This window comes from Denticeps clupeoides, unplaced genomic scaffold, assembly GCF_900700375.1.
Source record: "Denticeps clupeoides unplaced genomic scaffold, fDenClu1.1, whole genome shotgun sequence".
Taxonomy (NCBI): domain Eukaryota; kingdom Metazoa; phylum Chordata; class Actinopteri; order Clupeiformes; family Denticipitidae; genus Denticeps; species Denticeps clupeoides.
In genome coordinates this window covers 16609-36422 of record NW_021629809.1, presented here as the reverse complement: position 1 = coordinate 36422, position 19814 = coordinate 16609, and the positions used below count along the sequence as shown (strand labels likewise).

Sequence of the window (19814 nt, the reverse complement as noted above, 5' to 3'; positions counted from 1 at the left end):
CCATATATGCAGGACGTGAGTATGAGGTCCTCGGTGTGCCTGCTTACTGCTGCTGCTGGGCTGAAGTATCACTCCGGTCTAAAGGAGAGGAAGGTGGGCGGCTTCCAAATAAAACACATTTCATTCATTCATTATATTGTCAATCCAAGCTCATTATGTCACAAATAATTTTTCCTGGGTTGTGCGAAATCACAGAAAAAAATACAAACCGAATATGGGCACTAAAGTGTCTATAAACATATATTGTGGTGATCCTCGAGTTGGAGGATGGGTGTTGATACTGGACTGCGAAATTAACACCAATGGAAGATGGACAAGAGAAGCTCAAAGCCATGTATATGTTTATCAGGTTAAATTCAGTACGGTTCTGACATCAGACTTTACCAAAAGCGTTAATACATAACCCTTAATAAGTTTCATGTTTCTGTGTCTGTGTGGCATGGGGTCAGGCACCGAACAGGCCAGGACTACCCCTGGTGACATCACATCCTTCACCACAGCTTATATTCAAATGCAATGTATAGGTTTGTAATGCACCAGAATGTAAGAATGATATGGATTCAGAATATATATAATAATTTAGAATCACTGAATCACTAAATGATTTTTATGTAACATACATAAGTGAAACACGGCTGTGGCCATTCTGCGTTATACAGGCTTCAGTGGTTGAAGGATCTCTCAAAACACCAGAAACTAGGAACCACACACACAGTCAGACTAGGATAGAAGACTAGCAGCTCTGTGAATGCAGAATGTGATGTGATGTGTCGGCCACGAACGGAATGGCTCTTTGACGTGAAGGATCATTTACATTTACAGCATTTATCAGACGCCCTTATCCAGAGCGACTTACAATCAGTAGTTACAGGGACAGTCTCCCTGTAGCAACTTTAGGGTTAAGTGTCTTGCTCAGGGACACAGTGGTAAGTGGGATTCGAACCCGGGTCTTCTGGTTCATAGGCGTGTGTTACCCACTGGGCTACTACCACCCTGGCAAAATGGAACAGAGCTGGAATCAGAGAGAGATGATTTTTGGTCAACTGCACGATGTGTGTCTGTACTGAGCAGGAGGGGAGGTAGACAACTTTGAAGATATGTACTTCCAGATAGTCAAAAGTGTACTTTCATATATACGTAGTTCCATTTTGTCTAGTCAAAAGTCAAATTAATCTAACTCCATTTTAACTAATCAGAATGTCCCATTGACTTGAACAGAAAAACTACTTCAAGATATCTACAATTCAATTTTGACTATCTGAAATGTGAATTCCAGACAAAAGTAAAATTGTAGATATATTTAATAGAATTTGGACAATTCAAAATCCCAGTTAAAGATATCTCTGATTAAACATGTCTAAATGATATATTCCTTACATATTTAGATGTTACAAAGTAAGAAATTACTAGTCAAATTTCTATTGTTGATATCTAGAATTTACATTTACAGTATTTACCAGACGCACTTATCCAGAGCGCCTTACAGTCAGTAGTTACAGGGACAGTCCCCCCTGGAGACACTCAGGGTTAAGTGTCCTGCTTCTGGTTCATAGGCAAGGTGTTACCCACTAGGCTGCTACCAGCATATTTAAATATCTAGAATTTGACATTTGACCAGTCAATAGGACATTACCGATATCTTAATTTGCAGCTTTGACAAGACAAATATCTCTTCAGATATCTATACAGACATTCTAGATATCCTGTGAAGAAATTCTGTAGCGGCAGTGCTCTCAGCTCAACCAGTCTGTGGAGCAGGAGACGGTAAATTTGACATTTTCTGTTCACCACAAATTCCTTGAGTATGTGCTCATGGCACGTTCTCAGTATTGTAATTATATTTTTGTTAATAAATGTTATTTACCAAAAAAACTTGAAGAGTCACATGGCAGTCTAAAGTTGGCTCATTTAAGTGAGTTGAGCTCTTAAAAGAGATGGAATTCCCATCACTAAGGGGCACAGGACACACTGACCTAAATGGTCTGAATGACGTGGGGCAGATATTCCATGTGCTAACAACAATAAACCAGAACCCCGTCCAAGTCTGTTTCTCGGAGATCTTGTCCTTACAAGCCGGACAGAGGTGGGGAAGGGAAGATCTCAGTCACCTGTGTTCCTGGATAAAAAAAATGCCAGTTCCTGAACCCCTCCATGAAATTGCTTCAAGCTTTCAAAGGGGCTTGTGTAACTCCTCATCCTATCTGAGCACCAGGTCAGATAAGGACATTGAATTATGGTTCCAGATGATTGTTCTAGAAGCCTTGCATAAATTATTTGCAGGGCGCTCGGCGAAATAAATTCATGTTGCCTTTAATTAATAACGCACCGCATTTGCTCAGGCTGAATTATCTCAGTTTTTTTTTCGGTCTGAATATGATCATCGTAATTTTAATTAGAAATATAGTCCCTGCGTTTCAGACCTACCTTCATTCTTCGAAAGGTGTGACTGCAGTTTTCAGTTTTCTAATAAGTTGCCAGTCGAGGTTTTAGCGCGATATTTGTCGACTCTGATGTAACCATTTATAACCATTTTAGGGTGTGTGTGTTTTTTTTATTTGCTTTCCTACTTGAAGTGCAGCGTGGTGAGGGTGAGATTACCGAGTTTCATCTGGAGCCGAATGTAATAAATAATCGTCCCAGTAAAACGTCTGGCTTCACTGTGGCCCAACCTGGCAACCCAAAGTCAGCCGCGCTGGAACAGGAAGTCGGGAGTTTATTTTGTCGTCGGGTCACATCAGGTCCTGGTGCCAGACGTCTCTGCGTGTGTGTCGCTTGTCATGCAGGTGATGGAGTTTGTCGCGTCGCATCCCGTCGGAGTGACCGCAGCCTTCGTAACGGGTGGGTTTGGTCAGGAATGTCTGTGATATAAACTGTTTGAGGTCGAGGTGCAGTGGGCGGGGCTAATGGCGTCTTTTCATGGGTGTCACAGCCTTCGAAATGTCACTCAAAAGTTAGAATTGGGTGAAAAGTGGCATGGCGTGAAACGTGACCGTTTTCTCTCTTTCAGTGGGTTTAAATGACATTTCCAGCATTTACCAGACGCCCTTGTCCTTACAACTTACAATCAGTAGTGACAGGGACAGTCCCCTGGGGACACTCAGGGGTAAGTTAGTGTGTCACTCACCAAGGTCTGGACATCTCTTCATGATCAAGGGCTCAGCCTGTTTCTATTCCGGAGGTGGATGGCTGGCAGGGTGTGTAAGAGCGGAGCGCGTCTGGACGGGAAAACTGTGCTGATTACGGGAGCCAACACTGGGATCGGGAAAGAGACAGCGGTGGACCTGGCAAGGAGAGGTGAGCTGGGTCAGAATGGTTTAACATGAACATTTTTTCCTCAGATCGGAATTCCTGGTGTCTTCTGGTTGGTGCTGCCTGTCCCCATCATTGGGGACAGGCCCCTGGGTCATTCCATGTCAGACTTGCTCCTACGTGCCCACCTTATCTTTAAACAGTACTGCTTGTACGTACAGGGCCTTGGTATTCTCTCTGTTTTGTTCCCTTACAACCTGGAATTTAATCGATTTTCAGTTTGACTAAAAAAACTAAAATGTTGTAGACTTTGTAATTTAGATAATTCTATACAATTTCTATAAAACTGAAAAGTGTTGTGTGCGGGTTTTAACCCCCTTCGCTTTGAAGCCCCAACCTTCAGAAGCAACTTAAATAACCTCCAGCAGTTAAAGCCTGATCAACTCTAGAAATTCACAGCATGAAGACCAAGGAGACCTCCACACATGAACTTCCTATGGTGCACCATTAAATGCATTATTAGGAAATGGAAAGATTATAGCTCCACAACAAAGAGATGGCCACCTACCACCAGTCGTGTGGAAGAAGATGCTGTGGTCAGATGACACTTAGAACAAAACAAAGACAGCAGGATGTTTGGTGCGAAAGTTCTCATCATGCTGAGAAGAGAAGCATGGTGGGGGCATATTTTTCAGGGTCTTGGAAACTGGTCAGAATTGAAGGAAGGATGGAACCTGTTTTGATATTGAGAGTGGGATGGAGGTTCCAGCATGACAATGACCGTGAACACACTCCCATGGTTTAATGTTGTCCAAGATGGCCCGGAGAGCAGCCCGGACCTCGCTATCCCCAACTGTAAGCCATGATGAAATAAAACTGCATGATGACGTTCCACTCGGCGTTCCACAGGCTGAGGAGAACTTTGCTTACTCTGACCCCAGACACATGTGACAAGGCATTAAATTGATGGTGGACTACAAAAAAAAAACCAATCTGTCCATCCTGCTCAGCAGTCCCTGATGATCTTAATCACTTCTTTACCCGGTTCAACCAGCACACCATGCCGTAGGAGACCTCCACAGGTGTCCTAGTGCTCAGTGCTCTCATGAAGAAGGCGAGCTCTCAGCCTCATCGACCCCCACAGACCGTATTCCTGGACAGGGAACTGACCGCAGTCTTCGCCCGCCTGTTTAACATCTCTTTAGAACCTGCCTCAAGTCCTCCACCATCAGTCCTGTCCCGAAATGAACAGCTGCAAGGTCTGTCCAGTGGTCCTCCAGAGGGTCTGATCAGCACACCAGCAGATCATCTGAAGATGCTCTTCACCTCAGCAGCCCAGAACCCAAACTTAACAACGACTTGACACCACTTCTAATATCATGGTCAAGTTTCTATATGATGATGAATAGTAATTCAAGCTCAGTTTTATTTCTCTTGTTTCTTGTTTGTTTTGTGCAAATTAAAAATCTTTTTTTTTACTGGGCAAGTGTCTAGTTACAACTAAAGAGGGAGATCAAATTCTTCCGTACCATTCATTTTATATTTTGTTTCAGTTATGTTGGTGTAATAAGGCACAAGTGACATACAAGCAGTCCTGATGGGTGAGAGGGAGGGAATACAAGAAAATCGATAACAGTTTATCGTCCATCAGAGCCACCGGTGCAGCAGTTGTGTTCTGTTTTCACGGATTCAGCACCTGATGCCCCATTCCAAGTTTATCAGGAAGGCATGAGAATGAACAGGATGTAAAACCACCCACTATCATCATCTGCAGCCATCATGTCACCTTCGCTTGTAAAGTCAAGTGATTTTCTGCCTTTTTAATTCTGCTTGTCAGTGCAGCATGTTTTTAACTTTAATTAATATTATTACTTACACCTTGCTTGGTACAGTAATTCAGGTCAATATTTTATCAAGATTTTTCTGCAACAACGTTTTCATGTCGTCGTTCATGACAGCTTTCTTTAATGATAAATTTAGGGCTATTTTAATACTTTTTTTGTAATTTTTTTATTTAAACCTTCATTACATAGTAATTATTTATATGAGAAATGTATATTATTTGTTCCACCCATAGAAGTGACAATAGCTTTAAATCAATATGAGAACCATTTCTAAATCATATTAAAATTGCTGATGTGTTCGTGTGAACGTGTGACGCCCCGCCCTCCAAACAGTTGGAAAAAATCAGTAGGGCTGCAACAACGAATCGATAAATTCAATTTAAGAGTTGACAACGAATTTCATAATCGATTCGTTGTGTCGCACGATGCGGAGACATTTGACATCTCACGCACTGACCCTGCAGAGTTCGGTGCCTCAGACAGAGCGGAGCAAATAAAAAACACTGCTTTGGGCGGCGTTTCTAACACCTGTGGTCTGTGCCACACGTTACGCGTACAAAACAGCTCACGTGACGGCTGGTCCTCAGTGCCTGCTCCGTCCCGGCGTCACGCCTGGTCCAGGACGCCTGGTCTGACCCGCACATTTCTCCTCCCACAACAAAACATCGTGCTTGTCAGTCCACGTGACAACAGTACGTGTGGCCTGGTGTGTGTGTGTGTGTGTGTGTGTGTGTGTGAATGTACTTCTGTTTTTGAATAAAGGGCTGGAAATGAATGCTTTTCTTGTTTTGTTTTTTTATTCAGATTCTACGATTAATTATAAAAAATCGACAGATTAATCGATTATTAAAATAATTGTTAGTTGCAAGTATTAGTGGAGAGTGAATCGGATCTTTCCTGTTCTCCGCACCCTCAGGCGCCCGGGTGATCCTGGCCTGCAGAGACCAGTGTCGGGCCAGTCAGGCCGCAGAGGAAATTCGGCAGAGGAGCGGGAACGGGAACGTGGTGGTGAAGCAGCTGGACCTGGGCTCTCTGCGTTCGGTCCGGACGCTGGCGGCTGACGTCCTGGCCAGTGAGGAGAGGCTGGACATCCTCATCAACAACGCAGGTGAGGTCTGCTGCCCCGCCCGGCAGGAGGCCATGCCCCTCTGAGCCTGTTTAGACTCTCCACTCCTCCTGTTGTCAGGTGTCATGGCGTGTCCCAAGTGGAAGACGGAGGATGGCTTTGAGATGCAGTTTGGTGTGAACCACCTTGGCCACTTTTTGCTGACCAACTTGTTGCTGGAACGTCTGCAGAAATCTGCCCCTTGCCGCATCATCAACGTGTCCAGTCTGGCCCATGAGACAGGTGCCCCGCCCCATCCCACCCACCCTGCCCCCTTTAACCTCTATTCCACTCTGTCTGTGTGTGTGTGTGTGTGTGGGAGGGAGAGGGTTGAGTTTCTGTCTAATTAATGCTAACATGGCATTAATTGTAATTTATTGTAAGATATTACATTTAATGAGCTGTGATGAACATCATTCGTAGGTCGGATCCACTTCGATGATATAAACCTGGATAAAGATTACAACCCCTGGAAAAGCTACAAGCAAAGTAAACTGGCCAACGTCCTGTTCGGCCGTGCACTGGCAGCCCGACTGCGGGGTAACAGACACACACACACACACACACAAACATACACACACAAACATACACACACACGCACACTGTACATTTACAGCATTTATCAGACGCCCTTATCCAGAGCGACTTACAATCAGTAGTTACAGGGACAGTCTCCCTGGAGCAATTTAGGGTTAAGTGTCTTGCTCAGGGACACAATGGTAGTAAGTGGGATTCGAACCCGGGTCTCCTGGTTCATAGGCGAGTGTGTTACCCACTAGGCTACTACCACCCTGCTGTAACAGCAGTCCCTGTATTATTCAGGTTCTGGGGTGACGGTGTACAGTCTGCACCCAGGTGCGATCCGTACTGAGCTGGGGCGTCATCTCGGCCTCACCATGCCGCTGATACAGCGGCTGCTCATCTATCCCATCATGCTGCTGCTGAAGACGCCGTGGGAGGGGGCGCAGACCACCATCTACTGCGCTGTGGACGAGGGCGAGGCCCGCAACAGCGGCCTGTACTACAGGTAAACACTTTCACTCACTCTGTTTGTATGTTGTCTGGTCACTGTGGGTTCTTATAAGTGTGTGTGTGTGTGTGTGTGTTTCAGTGACTGTGCCCCTAAACAAGCTGCTCCTCAAGCTTGTGATGATGAAGCAGCAGAGAAACTGTGGGCCCTCAGCAGCTCCATGGTCCACCTGTCTTAAGAAGACACAGAAACACACACGTCACTCTTATACACACAACTTAAACAGCCAAACAGACACGCCGTGTTTTAATCATGTGACTCTCATACTGATTCTCTTCACTTGAGATAAGATTAATTTCATCATTCAGGGTGTGAATTTTAAAATGAATAAAGTCTTATATAAAATCTATCTGTCTATCTATCTATCTATCTATTCCACACCTCTTTTTAAGATCTAGCATTTTTAAGAACTTTTTAAGAATCAGATGCTTGGTAGGTTCATTTAAGCTCCACCTCTGGCTGAGAACCGGTATAAAACCACTAGGACAAAATACACACAAACACATGTCATTTTTTTACCAGATCAGAAACTAAACTCATTTTAAATATTCAAAATAAAAAGTTATTACAATGAAAAACCTGATTCCATCTTCATTCATAACTGTTGTCCACATCGGCTTTTACTTGCGTTGTGTGTCGGTGCCTCTGACCCTGAATAATCCTGGTGTGGAACGCTGATCTCCTCGAGTCTAAATTCCCTCTAATAAAACGCGGGGTGATCTACAGCGTCTGATCGCTGTGCTTCAGACCTTCTTTAAATGATTTAATTAACCACTCCGTTCTGTAAGAGCCAAGGATGGATGTTGTGTCCCTTCATCTTCAGCAGCTGATTCCGGGTTCGACTGAAGTTTTCATCGGGCACATGCCCTTATCAGTTCTCCGTCCAACGAATGCAGAATCGTTAGCTGGGCTGGAAAAGTGATAAGGAGATGTGAACGACCTGGTTCCACACAGATCTGATTTGGTCCCTGCACTCTAGATGTCCAGACACCTGTGGTATCCAGCACAGAGTAGGAGCTTCTAGTTCCTTAGAAAACGGAGCTCATCTCCACAAACACGCCCCAATGGGCAGTTTTTTCAGCCGTAAGCTCCACCCACCTACATCCACAGCCATTCCTCTATTGGTGCAAGGTGGGAACCGCCGCAGACCCTCCCAGCTTGAGCCAGCAAATAAGGCCGATTGGTTCTCCTTCGTGTTCGCTGTGTCTCTGTCAGCCAATGGGATAGTAGGATGGGCGTGGTGCCCACAGGTGAATGCATTCCGATCCTTACATACCTGTCAGCTCTCATCAGCGCCACTCACCTGCAGGGGCAAAGTCACTACCACAGTGATGCATGTTCCCACAATGCCTCAGTTATGTCACCTGTCCACCTCAGATTCGGTCACCACACACACACACACCATCCAGTTCCACCGTGCTGGACACACCAGTTGATGGTGGATCTAATCTTCTTCTGAGGGTCAGGGAGTTCATCATGGTGTGTATTAAAATGCAGGGTTGCAGCATTCCAGCTCTGTCTGCTAATCGGGACGAGTCAGAACCTGCAGACTGATGAATCACGCACACAACATAACTTATACGAAATTCCATACTATATCCATCAAACAGAAAGTGATTAGAAGCTCATCTGGAGCTTCAAACTGGGAGATGAAATGATGGGGCTGGGTTTTTGGAAGGGCGGGTGTTCCATCTGGCTGCCTATTTTGATATTGATGTGTGGTGATGAGTTGGGCAGAGTGTCTTTGTTGTCGATTTTCTGGCTGTTTGGCCTCAGTGGTGTGAACGCTACGCACTAAACCAACACGCTTCCACCCGCCTTTATTCCTCATTCTACCACATCCCATGGCTGAGCCCTGGCAGACAACACAAATTTCATTATCATCAGACTCGCAAATCGACTCCATTCCCTGAGAACATGGACAGGCATCGGAATGTTCTGCATCTGCAATGTTTCAATAAACAAATACAATTTTTATTTCTGGACAGAGTACAGTAAAAGGTCAACGTCTTCTAATGATGTCTGATGCTTCCTGAACCTTTCTTTCATAAAGGGCCTTATGAATGTCATATTTATATATGTCAGTAACAGAAGGAAACTTGATGGAATTATGCGATGATTCAGTATTTTCTAGTTGTAGGGTTATTTGATACAGGTGTGGAGGATGTGTGGAGGCCTGTCAAAGCCCATTAAGACATATTGTATGTGATTACTTTATTTTACTTTATTTAGCAGACGCTTTTATCCAAAGCCACTTACAAGAGGAAGACACCAGCAATTCTCGTTCGATTTCTATAGAATATTGAGTTTACAAACTAAGAGCCCTGATAAGGCTCAACTTGTCAGCGAAGAGCATGCTCAGAGATTGTTAGGTGCTAGACGAAGAAAAATGATAATGTATATATATATATATATATATTGTTTTGTGCAATGTGTACGTATGTGCGTGAGTAAGTGTTAGATTTGTCTGTAATATTTTTGGAACAAGAGGGTCTTCACCTGCTTCTTAAAAGTGGTGATAGTCTCGGCTAGTCGTGATTATGAGCTATATGAGAAATAAATGTTCTTGTTTAATTTTATGATGACATAATATTACAGAACCCAGACCTGAGTAATTGTAGAATTCCAGATGATAGGTCCCTGAATCTTGAAAATGTAAAGGACAAGCACGTGCACATTTAGTGTGTTCGCATACATGGCACATTGCATAAAAAGACGGGGCTGAGATAAGCACCGTGTGCAGACACATATTTCACTAATTAGAGTCTGAAAAATGACATAGACAAAGAACATCAACTGATAAAATAATAAGATAAACAATAAATAATGATGCAATTAACAACAATAATAAATAACCAGGCTCCCCTGAAACAAATAAAGTTCATAAGGGGCTGCACAAGATTTACAGTCAATCTGAAATTATAACACACACACACACACACACACACACTATATCTCTCACACACTGTAACAATGTATTTCCTTACAATCAGGGCCGGTTCTAGACCGGGATACATGAAGGACCCACATGGTGGAAATGTGTGAGGTGGGATGCTTTGGTTATTGTCGCTTGATTGCACTTTGTCAGATCTGTCTAACTTGGGTGTTACCCGAGGCACACAAACCCCCTGATCATGACATAGAACTACTCTACAACATTCACAAGATTCGGCCTTTTCTGTCACGACAGGCTACGCAGCTCCTCGTCCAGGCAATGGTCATCTCTAAACTCAACTATTGTAACTCTCCTGGCTGGAGCCTCTGCAGTCACCATAAAACCCCTCCAGATGGTCCAAAACGTAGCAGCCCACCTCATCTTCAACCAGACGAAACACGCCTCTCCTCTCTCCACTGGTTCCTGGTTGCTGCTCGCCTTGAGTTTAAATCCTTGATGCTGCCTACAGGGCTGTAAATGGAAGTTCTCCCTCTTACACCAACACACTACTAGCCAGTTACACTCCTGCACGCCCTCTCAGATCTGCAAACGAAATGAGACTGAAAATTCCCTCTTCACGGGGTCTCCGGTCCCAATCCACTCTGTTCTCCTTTGCTGTCCCTGGCTGGTGGAACATCTCGCCCGGCTCCATTCGACTAGCCGAGACTACCACCACCTTTAAGAAGCAGCTGAAAACCCACTTGTTCAAAATGTATTTCAGACGTATCTATCATTTACACTCACATGCACACACACTGCACACACAAAAAAATTCTTCTAACAATTCCCCAGCATGTTCTATTCCTGACAAGATCGACCTTATCAGGGCTCTTAGTTTTTGTAAACTCAAAATCTATAGAAACCGAACAAGAATTGCTGGTGTCTTCCTCTTGTAAGTCTCTTTGGAAAAAAGTGTCTGCAAAGTAAAGTAAAGTAAAGTAAAGTAAAGTAAAGTAAAGTAAAGTAGAACATATTCACTTGTTAAAAACATGCATATCATGCACCATGCCGAGTCTCACTCATTAGCTATAACATCATAATTCTCTGATCTGACTTATCAATTAAACATTATTATACAGATGACTGTGAAACTGAAATCTCCCTCTAACAGACAATATATTCTTTCTCTCTAGATTATTAAAATGCATATTATTACATTTGGCACACAACAGGGGTCACAAAAATGTACTTGATTTACCACTGTAAATAACTTTTTGTTCCAGTCACAGTAAGTAGGCGAGACCACACTTAAATGGTTTGCTTGAGTCTGCCCAAAGATATACACACTAGATGTCACATTCAGCCTCTCATCACATAGATATATATACACTAGATGTCACATTCAGCCTCTCATCACATAGATATATATACACTAGATGTCACATTCAGCCTCTCATCACATAGATATATATACACTAGATGTTTACAGCATTTATCCAGAGCGACTTACAATCAGTAGTTACAGGGACAGTCCCCCCCTGGAGACACTCAGGGTTAAGTGTCTTGCTCAGGGACACAATGGTAGTAAGTGGGATTTGAACCTGGGTCTTCTGGTTCATAGGCGACTGTGTTACCCACTAGGCTTGTACCACCCTGATATATATACACTAGATGTCAGAGAAGAAGTGACAGGAGCAGAACCCACAGAGAAGGAATGACAGGCACTGAATCCACAGAGAAGGAGTAACAGCAGCGGAACCCACAGAGAAGGAGTGACAGGAGCAGAACCCACAGAAAAAAAGTGAGGAAAGCAGAACCCACCAAGATTAAATGAGAGGAGCAGAACCCACAGAGAAGAAGTTACAGGAGCAAAACCCACAGAGAATAAGTGACAGCAGCGGAACCCACAGTGAAGCAGTGACAGGCACTCAACACTCTTTTTGCAGAATTTTAAACACAACTCACTGCTTACACTCCTAGCAAAATTATAAGCATGTATGGCTATCATTAACACTATTTTGCCAACTGTCTGGCACACTTTCACGTGTGAAAACTGTTTTAGAAAATTAGTTCACTTTGCGATCAGCCTAAGCACTATAAATAAGACACAGGTAAGCTGTCTATGTGGAGTACAATGGAAGGAGCAGGAAGAGTGAGAATCAGAGGAGGCCGGGGGAGAGGACGTGGAGGTGAAGAAGTTGGAGGAAGAGGACGTGGAGTTGAAGAAGCGAGAGGGTTAGAGGAAGTTAGAGTAATAGGACAAGGAGGAGCAAGAAGAGGACGAGGAGGGGAAAGAGGAAGGGTAAGAAGAGTAAGAAATAGAATAACTGATGACATCAGAGCTACAATAGTGGACCATGTCATCAACCATGGGATGACCCTGAGGGAAGCTGGCCAACGGGTTCAGCCTAATTTGAGCCGCTACACTGTGGCAAGCATCATTAGGACATTTCGAAATGAGAATCGGTAAGTACTTTGTAGCACTGCCATACTCTAACAGTACCATACATGCAAAAATACTGAAAATGTTACTTTACAGAATTGCTAGACGTCCAGATGTTGGGGGCAGAGGACGAATGTTCACTCCAGAGCAAGAGACCCATATAGTGAACATGGTGATTGCCAATAATGCAATAAGACTGCACGAATACAGCAGCGCATAATTGATAATGACACCATCTTTCAAAATATACACAGTGCAAGCATTTCTGCACTAAGTCGTGTACTTGCGCACCACAGAATAAGTATGAAGCAAATTTACAGAGTTCCTTTCGAGAGAAACACAGAACGTGTAAAGCAACTGCGATATGACTATGTGCAGGTAAGCTATAGTGTCATTGGTTCTGAATTTGGAAGTGCATACTGTGGTGCTGTGCATGGGCCTGATGTGTTGCATTTGTTTTGTCTTGTCCAGAGAGTGATGGAACTAGAAGCAGATGCCATAGGACATGAGCTACTTTTTGTAGATGAGTCCGGTTTTAAACCTTAGTAAAACCAGGTGACGTGGCAGGTACATTATTGGACACCGTGCCATCATCAATGTCCCAGGACATTGGTTATGTGGTAACATAACCATGTGTGCAGCTATAAGCCAAAATGCAACCATACGCCCATACAACACTGCACACATTATTGCATTCCTGGACATTCATTCATGTAAATGACATGCTCACTGTTCAGAGACCAGAGCATACCCGATATGTCATCATATGGGACAATGTTAGTTTCCATAAGGCTGCTTTGGTCCGTAGCAGGTTTACAGACCCCCCATCCTTCATGGCACTCAACCTCCCTCCATACTCTCCATTCTTAAATCCCATCGAAGAGTTCTTCTCTGCCTGGCGCTGGAAAGTGTACGACCGTCATCCTCATCAACAGGTAGCCCTTTTACAGGCAATGGAGGAGGCATGTGGAGATATTGACCAGGCATCATGTCAGGCCTGGATACGGCATTCAAGGAGATATTTTCCTCGGACTGGAGGATATCGCATGCAATGTGGACGAAATTTTGTGGCCGGACCCAGAAAGACGACATGATGTAGGCTGATTATCTTTTTTTTTGTGAAATTACTATTTTGTGTTCTGATTTTTTGATGAGTGTGAATAAACAACAATACTTGAAGTTTGGATCCTTGTATGTTTACATGACTCTATGACAAAAGTATGACCTCATATTGCCATCTGTACACAGAGAAAGCAAAAGCCAGATGTGTTTTGTATTCATACCATCAGTGTGCAGTTGGCGCATTGTGTGCTTCGTAGATGATGGCTTGTGTGTACTGTTTGATACGAAAACACCATTTTTTCGAGGGTGTGAAGAGTTAATCTAGCTGTGTTGCAAGAGAACTACAATGTTTGATAATTGGGTAATAGGTTTTCTTATTTGTGTGTAGAGTTTTGCAAAAATAGCCAATAGTTACAAAAAATGTGCTTAAACAATCAGAAAAAACTGTAATAAAGTCTCAGTTCCCCAGTGCCGAGATGGTGTTGCCAGGTCTGCTGTTCATTTCGTGCAGTTCTCTGAGTGGCGTGTTTATTTGGCAGGATCTGGCAACACATTATTTCTCTCGCGAGATTTGGCAGCGGCGGCGACTTGAAGCGCGGAAATGTGAAGCTGCAGCGCGCCGTTCCATCTCATAACGTGTGGAACCAGAAACACTGAGAACGTTACAGAGAAGCGCACCAGGTAGGGACACTGCAACCAGGTCACTTTTACTGCCGCTTGATTGTGAATGTGAAGACGAGTGTCAGTAGGTTCTATGGACTTTGTAGGAGAGGAAAACACCTGAAGACCCTGCGATGAGCCGGCCGCTCCGCCGGAATAAAAAGCGACCCCAGAGTTCCCAAGAAACCCCAAACCTCGGCCCCACCAGGTCCAAACGAAGCACGAAGACAACAGTAAGTTCAATGCCGTCTTGTAGGGAGCCACAGCTCCCAAACGGACTAAAAAACAGATTATTTATCTACTCGGCTCGGTTCCCCGGGCCAGGTTCTAGATGGAAACAGAACCGAGACAGGGGCTTGGTTCTCTGCTATCTCTGTTATCGGGTCTCCGGGCCAGGTTCCGGCTTCTTCTGACCATATGTGCACCAACACCTTTCCTCCAGAGATGGCCGCTAGAAGAGGAAGATGAAGAGGAGGAGGCTGGAATGAAGGAAGACCTTGATGAATGTGCAGAATGGAGTCCTGTGAGTTTGCAGATCTGTCTGCTTGCATTCTGACAACCTTCAAGTTCCAGACAGAACAGTTGAGTTCTCTTGTGCAGGCTCTATCAGCCTATGAGCTGGAACGACTGGAGAACATCAGGCAGAACCAGGCCTTCCTCTCTTCTCTGAACGTCCCTCAGGTACCCCCATACAGTGGGGAATACTTCTTCAGTCCCCTGCTGATTTTCTAAGTTTGCTCACCTACAAAGAAATGTTGTGGTTATAATTTAAATGTATTTGAACAGTGACAGAACAAGAACGGAGAAATACAGGAAAATCGATTTTGAAAAGACATAAATTACTGATCATTTTTACGAATGAAAGAAGCACTCCGCACCGGAGAACAGGACTGCAGCCTCCTCAGGAAGTACGGTACAATCTTGATGTTTCTGTGTGCAGGTGGGTGCTGCTGTGAAGCCGAAGCACAAGGCACCTCAGCGAGGACTGAAGAAGTAAGTGTTCTTCTCAGTATCAGAAATTGATCTTTCGGTCCATACCTCCCCCCAGATGGTCTAGCAGAACATCCATTCATTTACATTTACAGTATTTATCAGACGCCCTTATCCAGAGCGACTTCCAATCAGTATTTACAGGGACAGTCTCCCTGGAGCAACTTAAGATTAAGTGTCTTGCTCAGGGACACGATGGTAGTAAGTGGGATTTGAACCCGGGTCTTCTGGTTCACAGGCGAGTGTCTTACCCACTAGGCTACTACCACCTTCAGGGTTTGAATAAAACCAACTACATTCAGGGTTTGAATAAAACCAGTCAACCTCTGTAGTTTCATTGAAGCTGATGTTGCTGCTTCTGTTGGTTTCGTGAAGACAGAAGGTCACAACGGAGCTTCTTCCTCAACGCAAGTCACTGCGGTTACAGAAGAAGGAGGCGGAGATGACCGTTATGACCTCCACCAAGGAGACCGAGAAGGTGGTGATTGACTCAGATGTTAACCGATTGTCCATGTCCAGTCTTGAAATTCTTCTCCTCACAGGATGTGGTCCTGAGCCTGGAGGGACCTGTCCCCATGAATCCAGTCAACATGGAGGAAAGTGGTCAGCCGCTCCCTGCAGGGCTGCTCAGCCTGTTGGAGGAGGTGTGTGTGTTTTAAACTGATGATTCCTGTCATTTCATCTACTAGATGTCCACCTGTCTCGGTTCTGTTTTCGTCTAGAATTCAGTTAAACGTGACGAGCAGAAATTAGATCTGAAAAGGTGAGTGATGGATTCATCGTGCCGTGTGTTGGGGGTGGAACTGACTGAAGGTGTGTAAATTGCTCATGTGTGGTTTCTTTAGCTACCAGTTGGTGCTTCAGACGATGGTTCTGGATGAGAACCGTGTGACAAAAGTGGTGAAGAACCGGGTGTACTGTGGAACCTTCCACCCATGTACCAGCAGCCTGCTGATGGCCGCCGGGGACACATGGGGCCAAATCGGACTCTGGACATTGGTGATTAATGTGATGTTTACAGATCTGACTGATGGGAGAATTTAATAGATCCACATGTGCCGATTCACAATAAACATCTTACTTGTGGTGAAGAGCGCACAACCTTCCAGAACAGATGTGAACACGTTGAAGCTTTTCTTTAAACACATTTCCAATCAGTCGGTGGTGATCTCATGTTCGTTCTTCAGGGTGGAGGATGGGGTGACGATGGGGTGCTGCTGTTTGAGCCTCACACTCGGGCAGTGTCCTGCATGGCCTTCTCCCATTCACGACCTTCGACCCTGATCTCCACCAGTTATGACGGTGTGGCCCGTGGAACGGACGTGGAGAGGGGCGTGTTCCAGGAGGTTTGTGTTCCGGTGTCGGTCTGAATCTCCTGCGGTTTGTCATGTTCTGTTTTTTTTTTTTTTTTCATTTCAGGTGTATCGCTCTGACTCCCTTCTGAAGAGTTTTGACTTCCTGTCACATGACTGCGCCACATTGCTCATGGGAGGGGGGAATGGGAAGGTATCCATCGTTGACCTTCGAACTCCAGGGTATGAACTGCTCAGTTTCGTTTCACTCTGTGAACTGTGTCTGCGTGTCGATTGTGGACCAGCAGGATCCCAGTTCTCCTAATTCACTAGTTCTAGCCTCTCAGGGGTTCTCCAACCAAAAGTGAAGTGAAGGTCATTGTGATACACAGCAGCACAGCACGCGGTGCACACAGTTAAATGTGTCGTCTGTATTTAACCATCACCCTTGGTGAGCAGTGGGCAGCCATGACAGGCGTCCGGGGAGCAGTGTGTGGGGACGGTGCTTTGCTCAGTGGCATTTTGGCGGGTCGGGATTCGAATCGGCAACCTTCTGATTACGGGGCCGCTTCCTTAACCGCTAGGCCACCGCTGCCCCTAAACCACAGACTCCGCTATCAGACAGCCTGGCTCAGTGGTGGAACCACCTTCCCATTGTCATCTAAACGGCCTCGTCCCTTCCAATCACGGAGCATCTACTGGACACAACTTGTCCAATATAAAACCTATCACTGCTAATATTTATATTTTTTTGTAATCTTCTCATTTTTACAAAAACCTCACATAGGCAGAGGAAAGCAACAAGAAACTAGATTGGACTACAAAGCACTGGACAAGAGGGTGTCAACTGTAGGGCCAAAATAAGAAAATGTTGTTGGACAAGAGTTTCTTCTAAATGGTGTAAATATAAATGTGTTCTACAGGACATCACATGAGCTCCTTCACACATTGAACACCAGGACTCTGCGCAGTGTCCACGTCCACCCTGTCCAGAAGCAGTACTTTATTACAGCAGAGAGCAGGTGGGTTCATGTCCTCGTGGCCTTCAGCCTCGTTGACCTAATCTTATAGTGAAGCTGCTGCTGTTCTTGTATCTCAGCGCAGTTCACGTTTATGATGTGAGGAAGGTTAAGGCCGGTCAGCCAGCCTGTGCCCTGCATGGACACACCCTCAGCATCTCCAGCGCCTACTTCTCCCCCAACACAGGAAATCGAGTCCTGACCACCTGCATGGACAACAAGCTGCGGTGGGTCCCGATCTCTTCATTCCTAAATAATACAGGCTGTGTTCTTATCATCATGGCTGAACTGTGTTGTAGGGTTTATGATTCAACATCTCTGGTGACCTCTGCACCACTTCTGTCCAGCGTCAGGTACAGCAGACACGGTCATGTGATCATGGCTTCGTTTTCAACTCCGCGCTGTTCAGAGCGTCATCTGTCCTGGCTGACCTTTGACCTTTGCTGTGTGTCTGGTCCTCAGCCAGTCAATGCAGACGGGACGCTGGCTGTCCAAACTCCGTGCGCTGTGGCACCCCAAGCAGGATGACTGCTTCGTGGTGGGCAGTGTGGAGCGTCCTCGCAAGGTCCTGGTTTATCACGAGAGCGGCCAGCTTGTCCACGCCTTCCAGGACGATCACATGACCACCGTATGTTCCGTCACAGCGTTCCACCCGACCAGAAACGCCTTGATGGGGGGCAACAGCACCGGAAAACTCCACGTTTTTACCGACCAGCAATAACACACACACACACACACACTCGTATGTTAATGTTCTGTCGTGATGTATAACAAAAACCTGAAATGAAACTAATAATTCTGTTCAGCAGCTTTTCTTATACTGTTTTACTGTCACTTCTAATACTATTTAATTAAATCTATTACAATAGTATATTATTAACTATTTAAGTTCAAGTATAGAATATAGAGAAAGTGTTAATTCAAAAAATTATTAAAACATGTGAAACATGGTTTTGAATCAAATGCTTATTAAAATGTAAAGTGAAAGTGAAGTGATTGCTGCAGTGTCTCACAGTGACACGGTGAAACGTGTCCTCTGTATTTAACCATCACCCTTGGTGACAGTGGGCACTATGACAGGCGCCCGGGGAGCAGTGTGTGGGGACGGGACCTTCATCAAGGGGACCTCAGTGGAACCCTGGCAGTCTGGGATTCGATCCCACAACCTTCTGATTACGGGTCCGCTTCCTTAACCATTAGGCCACCAAATACTGATAAGATAGGGAAAAGTGGGGCTGTATCCTGGACCTCTGTTAGTGTGGCCATATTGTAGCACCAACACCCCAGCAGGTACGAACACACACGATCATCACCACCCAGGTGACGAAACTAACTGCTTTTTTAGGACCTAGTTGGATTTCTTCCTTCTGTCACCATGTTGAATGCTGAGACTGGTGAGTAGAGGGGAGTTGAAATTAGTCTTATAATCGGTGCATTGGTGATTTTCTGAGGTCCCCTTGATGAACTGCTCCGCGGGCGCCTGTCATGGTGCCCACTGTCACCAAGGGTGACGGTTAAATACAGAGGACACGTTTCGACGTGTCACCGTGTGCTGCGCCGCAGTGTTTCACAATGACAATCACGTCACTTTCGTCACGATGCAGACGTGATTGCATCGATGCAGTGCAGAACATAATCGATCACATGATAATGACGTTGCTTGGTGATTGTCTGTGTAAAAAGTAGTTCCGGTAGCGGCTGTGGCGGAGTGATCTGCAGAGTACAGCGCCGCTCCGGGTCGGAGTGTCACGCTGCGCGGTCATTTCTTCCGCTGTTGACGTGACGTGTTTTTGCACAATCGATGGGATCCAAGCGGGCGAGTTTTCTTTCACACACACGAAGCGGGAATAACTCACAGTTTCCACCATAAAATATCTTTATGGCGCTGGTAGAACTTCTTTATTTCACTCTGTGATCACCGTGTTGCTGCAGCGGCAGCTCCGCACCTTCCTCTTTAGAGAATATTTAGACCAACTTGTAACTTTCTTGTAGTCTGACTTATATAAAAAAAGTGGAATAAAATGATTGCAGTCATAGTCTTGTTCCCTTTGTGGCAGGACACGCCCCCACCTCCTCAGCAGAGAGATGGTCTCCATCTGACAGGGGACAAGGGGACACTTTCTCCCGAACCTGTGATCTGCTACATCTCCGCACTATAACTCGTTACTGGACTTGACGTTACATCTTTACTTTACTTTACTTTGCAGCGACTTACAAGAGCACGACACCAACATTTCTCGTTCGG

At 45.0% G+C, this 19814-nt stretch overlaps 2 protein-coding genes across 4 annotated transcripts; both read left to right on the top strand.

Moving 5' to 3' along the window:
- The first annotated feature begins 2678 nt into the window (after positions 1-2678).
- Positions 2679-7577, top strand: LOC114774583 (retinol dehydrogenase 13-like). The gene is made up of 7 exons (XM_028966378.1): positions 2679-2838; positions 3154-3294; positions 6010-6201; positions 6280-6441; positions 6622-6738; positions 7021-7225; positions 7310-7577. Exons 1-7 carry the CDS (start codon positions 2778-2780, stop codon positions 7404-7406), a joined length of 975 nt encoding a protein of 324 aa, XP_028822211.1. The 5' UTR covers positions 2679-2777; the 3' UTR covers positions 7407-7577.
- Positions 7578-14177: 6600 nt separating this feature from the next.
- On the top strand, positions 14178-18453 carry LOC114774588 (WD repeat-containing protein 76-like). Of its 3 annotated transcripts, XM_028966382.1 has the most exons (15): positions 14178-14289; positions 14376-14501; positions 14711-14791; positions 14869-14949; positions 15209-15261; positions 15634-15736; positions 15801-15902; positions 15981-16021; positions 16104-16257; positions 16446-16604; positions 16678-16793; positions 17474-17572; positions 17650-17796; positions 17869-17922; positions 18032-18451. In XM_028966382.1, exons 2-15 carry the CDS (start codon positions 14403-14405, stop codon positions 18288-18290), a joined length of 1548 nt encoding a protein of 515 aa, XP_028822215.1. In that variant the 5' UTR covers positions 14178-14289; positions 14376-14402; the 3' UTR covers positions 18291-18451. The 3 variants fall into 3 exon arrangements, with proteins under 3 accessions (XP_028822215.1, XP_028822217.1, XP_028822214.1); XM_028966384.1 differs by lacking the exon at positions 14178-14289 and having other exon boundaries at positions 14375-14501; positions 14593-14791; positions 17917-17922; positions 18032-18453; XM_028966381.1 differs by lacking the exon at positions 14178-14289 and having other exon boundaries at positions 14383-14501; positions 14593-14791; positions 18032-18453.
- The last annotated feature ends 1361 nt before the right edge of the window (positions 18454-19814 follow it).

Bases quoted from the DNA above. Each gene is read 5' to 3' on its own strand.
- LOC114774583 (XM_028966378.1), top strand. From the start codon at position 2,778: ATGCAGGTGATGGAGTTTGTCGCGTCGCATCCCGTCGGAGTGACCGCA. The intron at 6,202-6,279 runs GTGAGGTCTGCT...TCCTGTTGTCAG, and splicing joins CATCCTCATCAACAACGCAG to GTGTCATGGCGTGTCCCAAG. The intron at 7,226-7,309 runs GTAAACACTTTC...TGTGTGTTTCAG, and splicing joins AACAGCGGCCTGTACTACAG to TGACTGTGCCCCTAAACAAG.
- LOC114774588 (XM_028966381.1), top strand. From the start codon at position 14,600: ATGGAAACAGAACCGAGACAGGGGCTTGGTTCTCTGCTATCTCTGTTA. The intron at 16,022-16,103 runs GTGAGTGATGGA...TGGTTTCTTTAG, and splicing joins CAGAAATTAGATCTGAAAAG to CTACCAGTTGGTGCTTCAGA. The intron at 17,573-17,649 runs GTGGGTTCATGT...CTTGTATCTCAG, and splicing joins TTTATTACAGCAGAGAGCAG to CGCAGTTCACGTTTATGATG.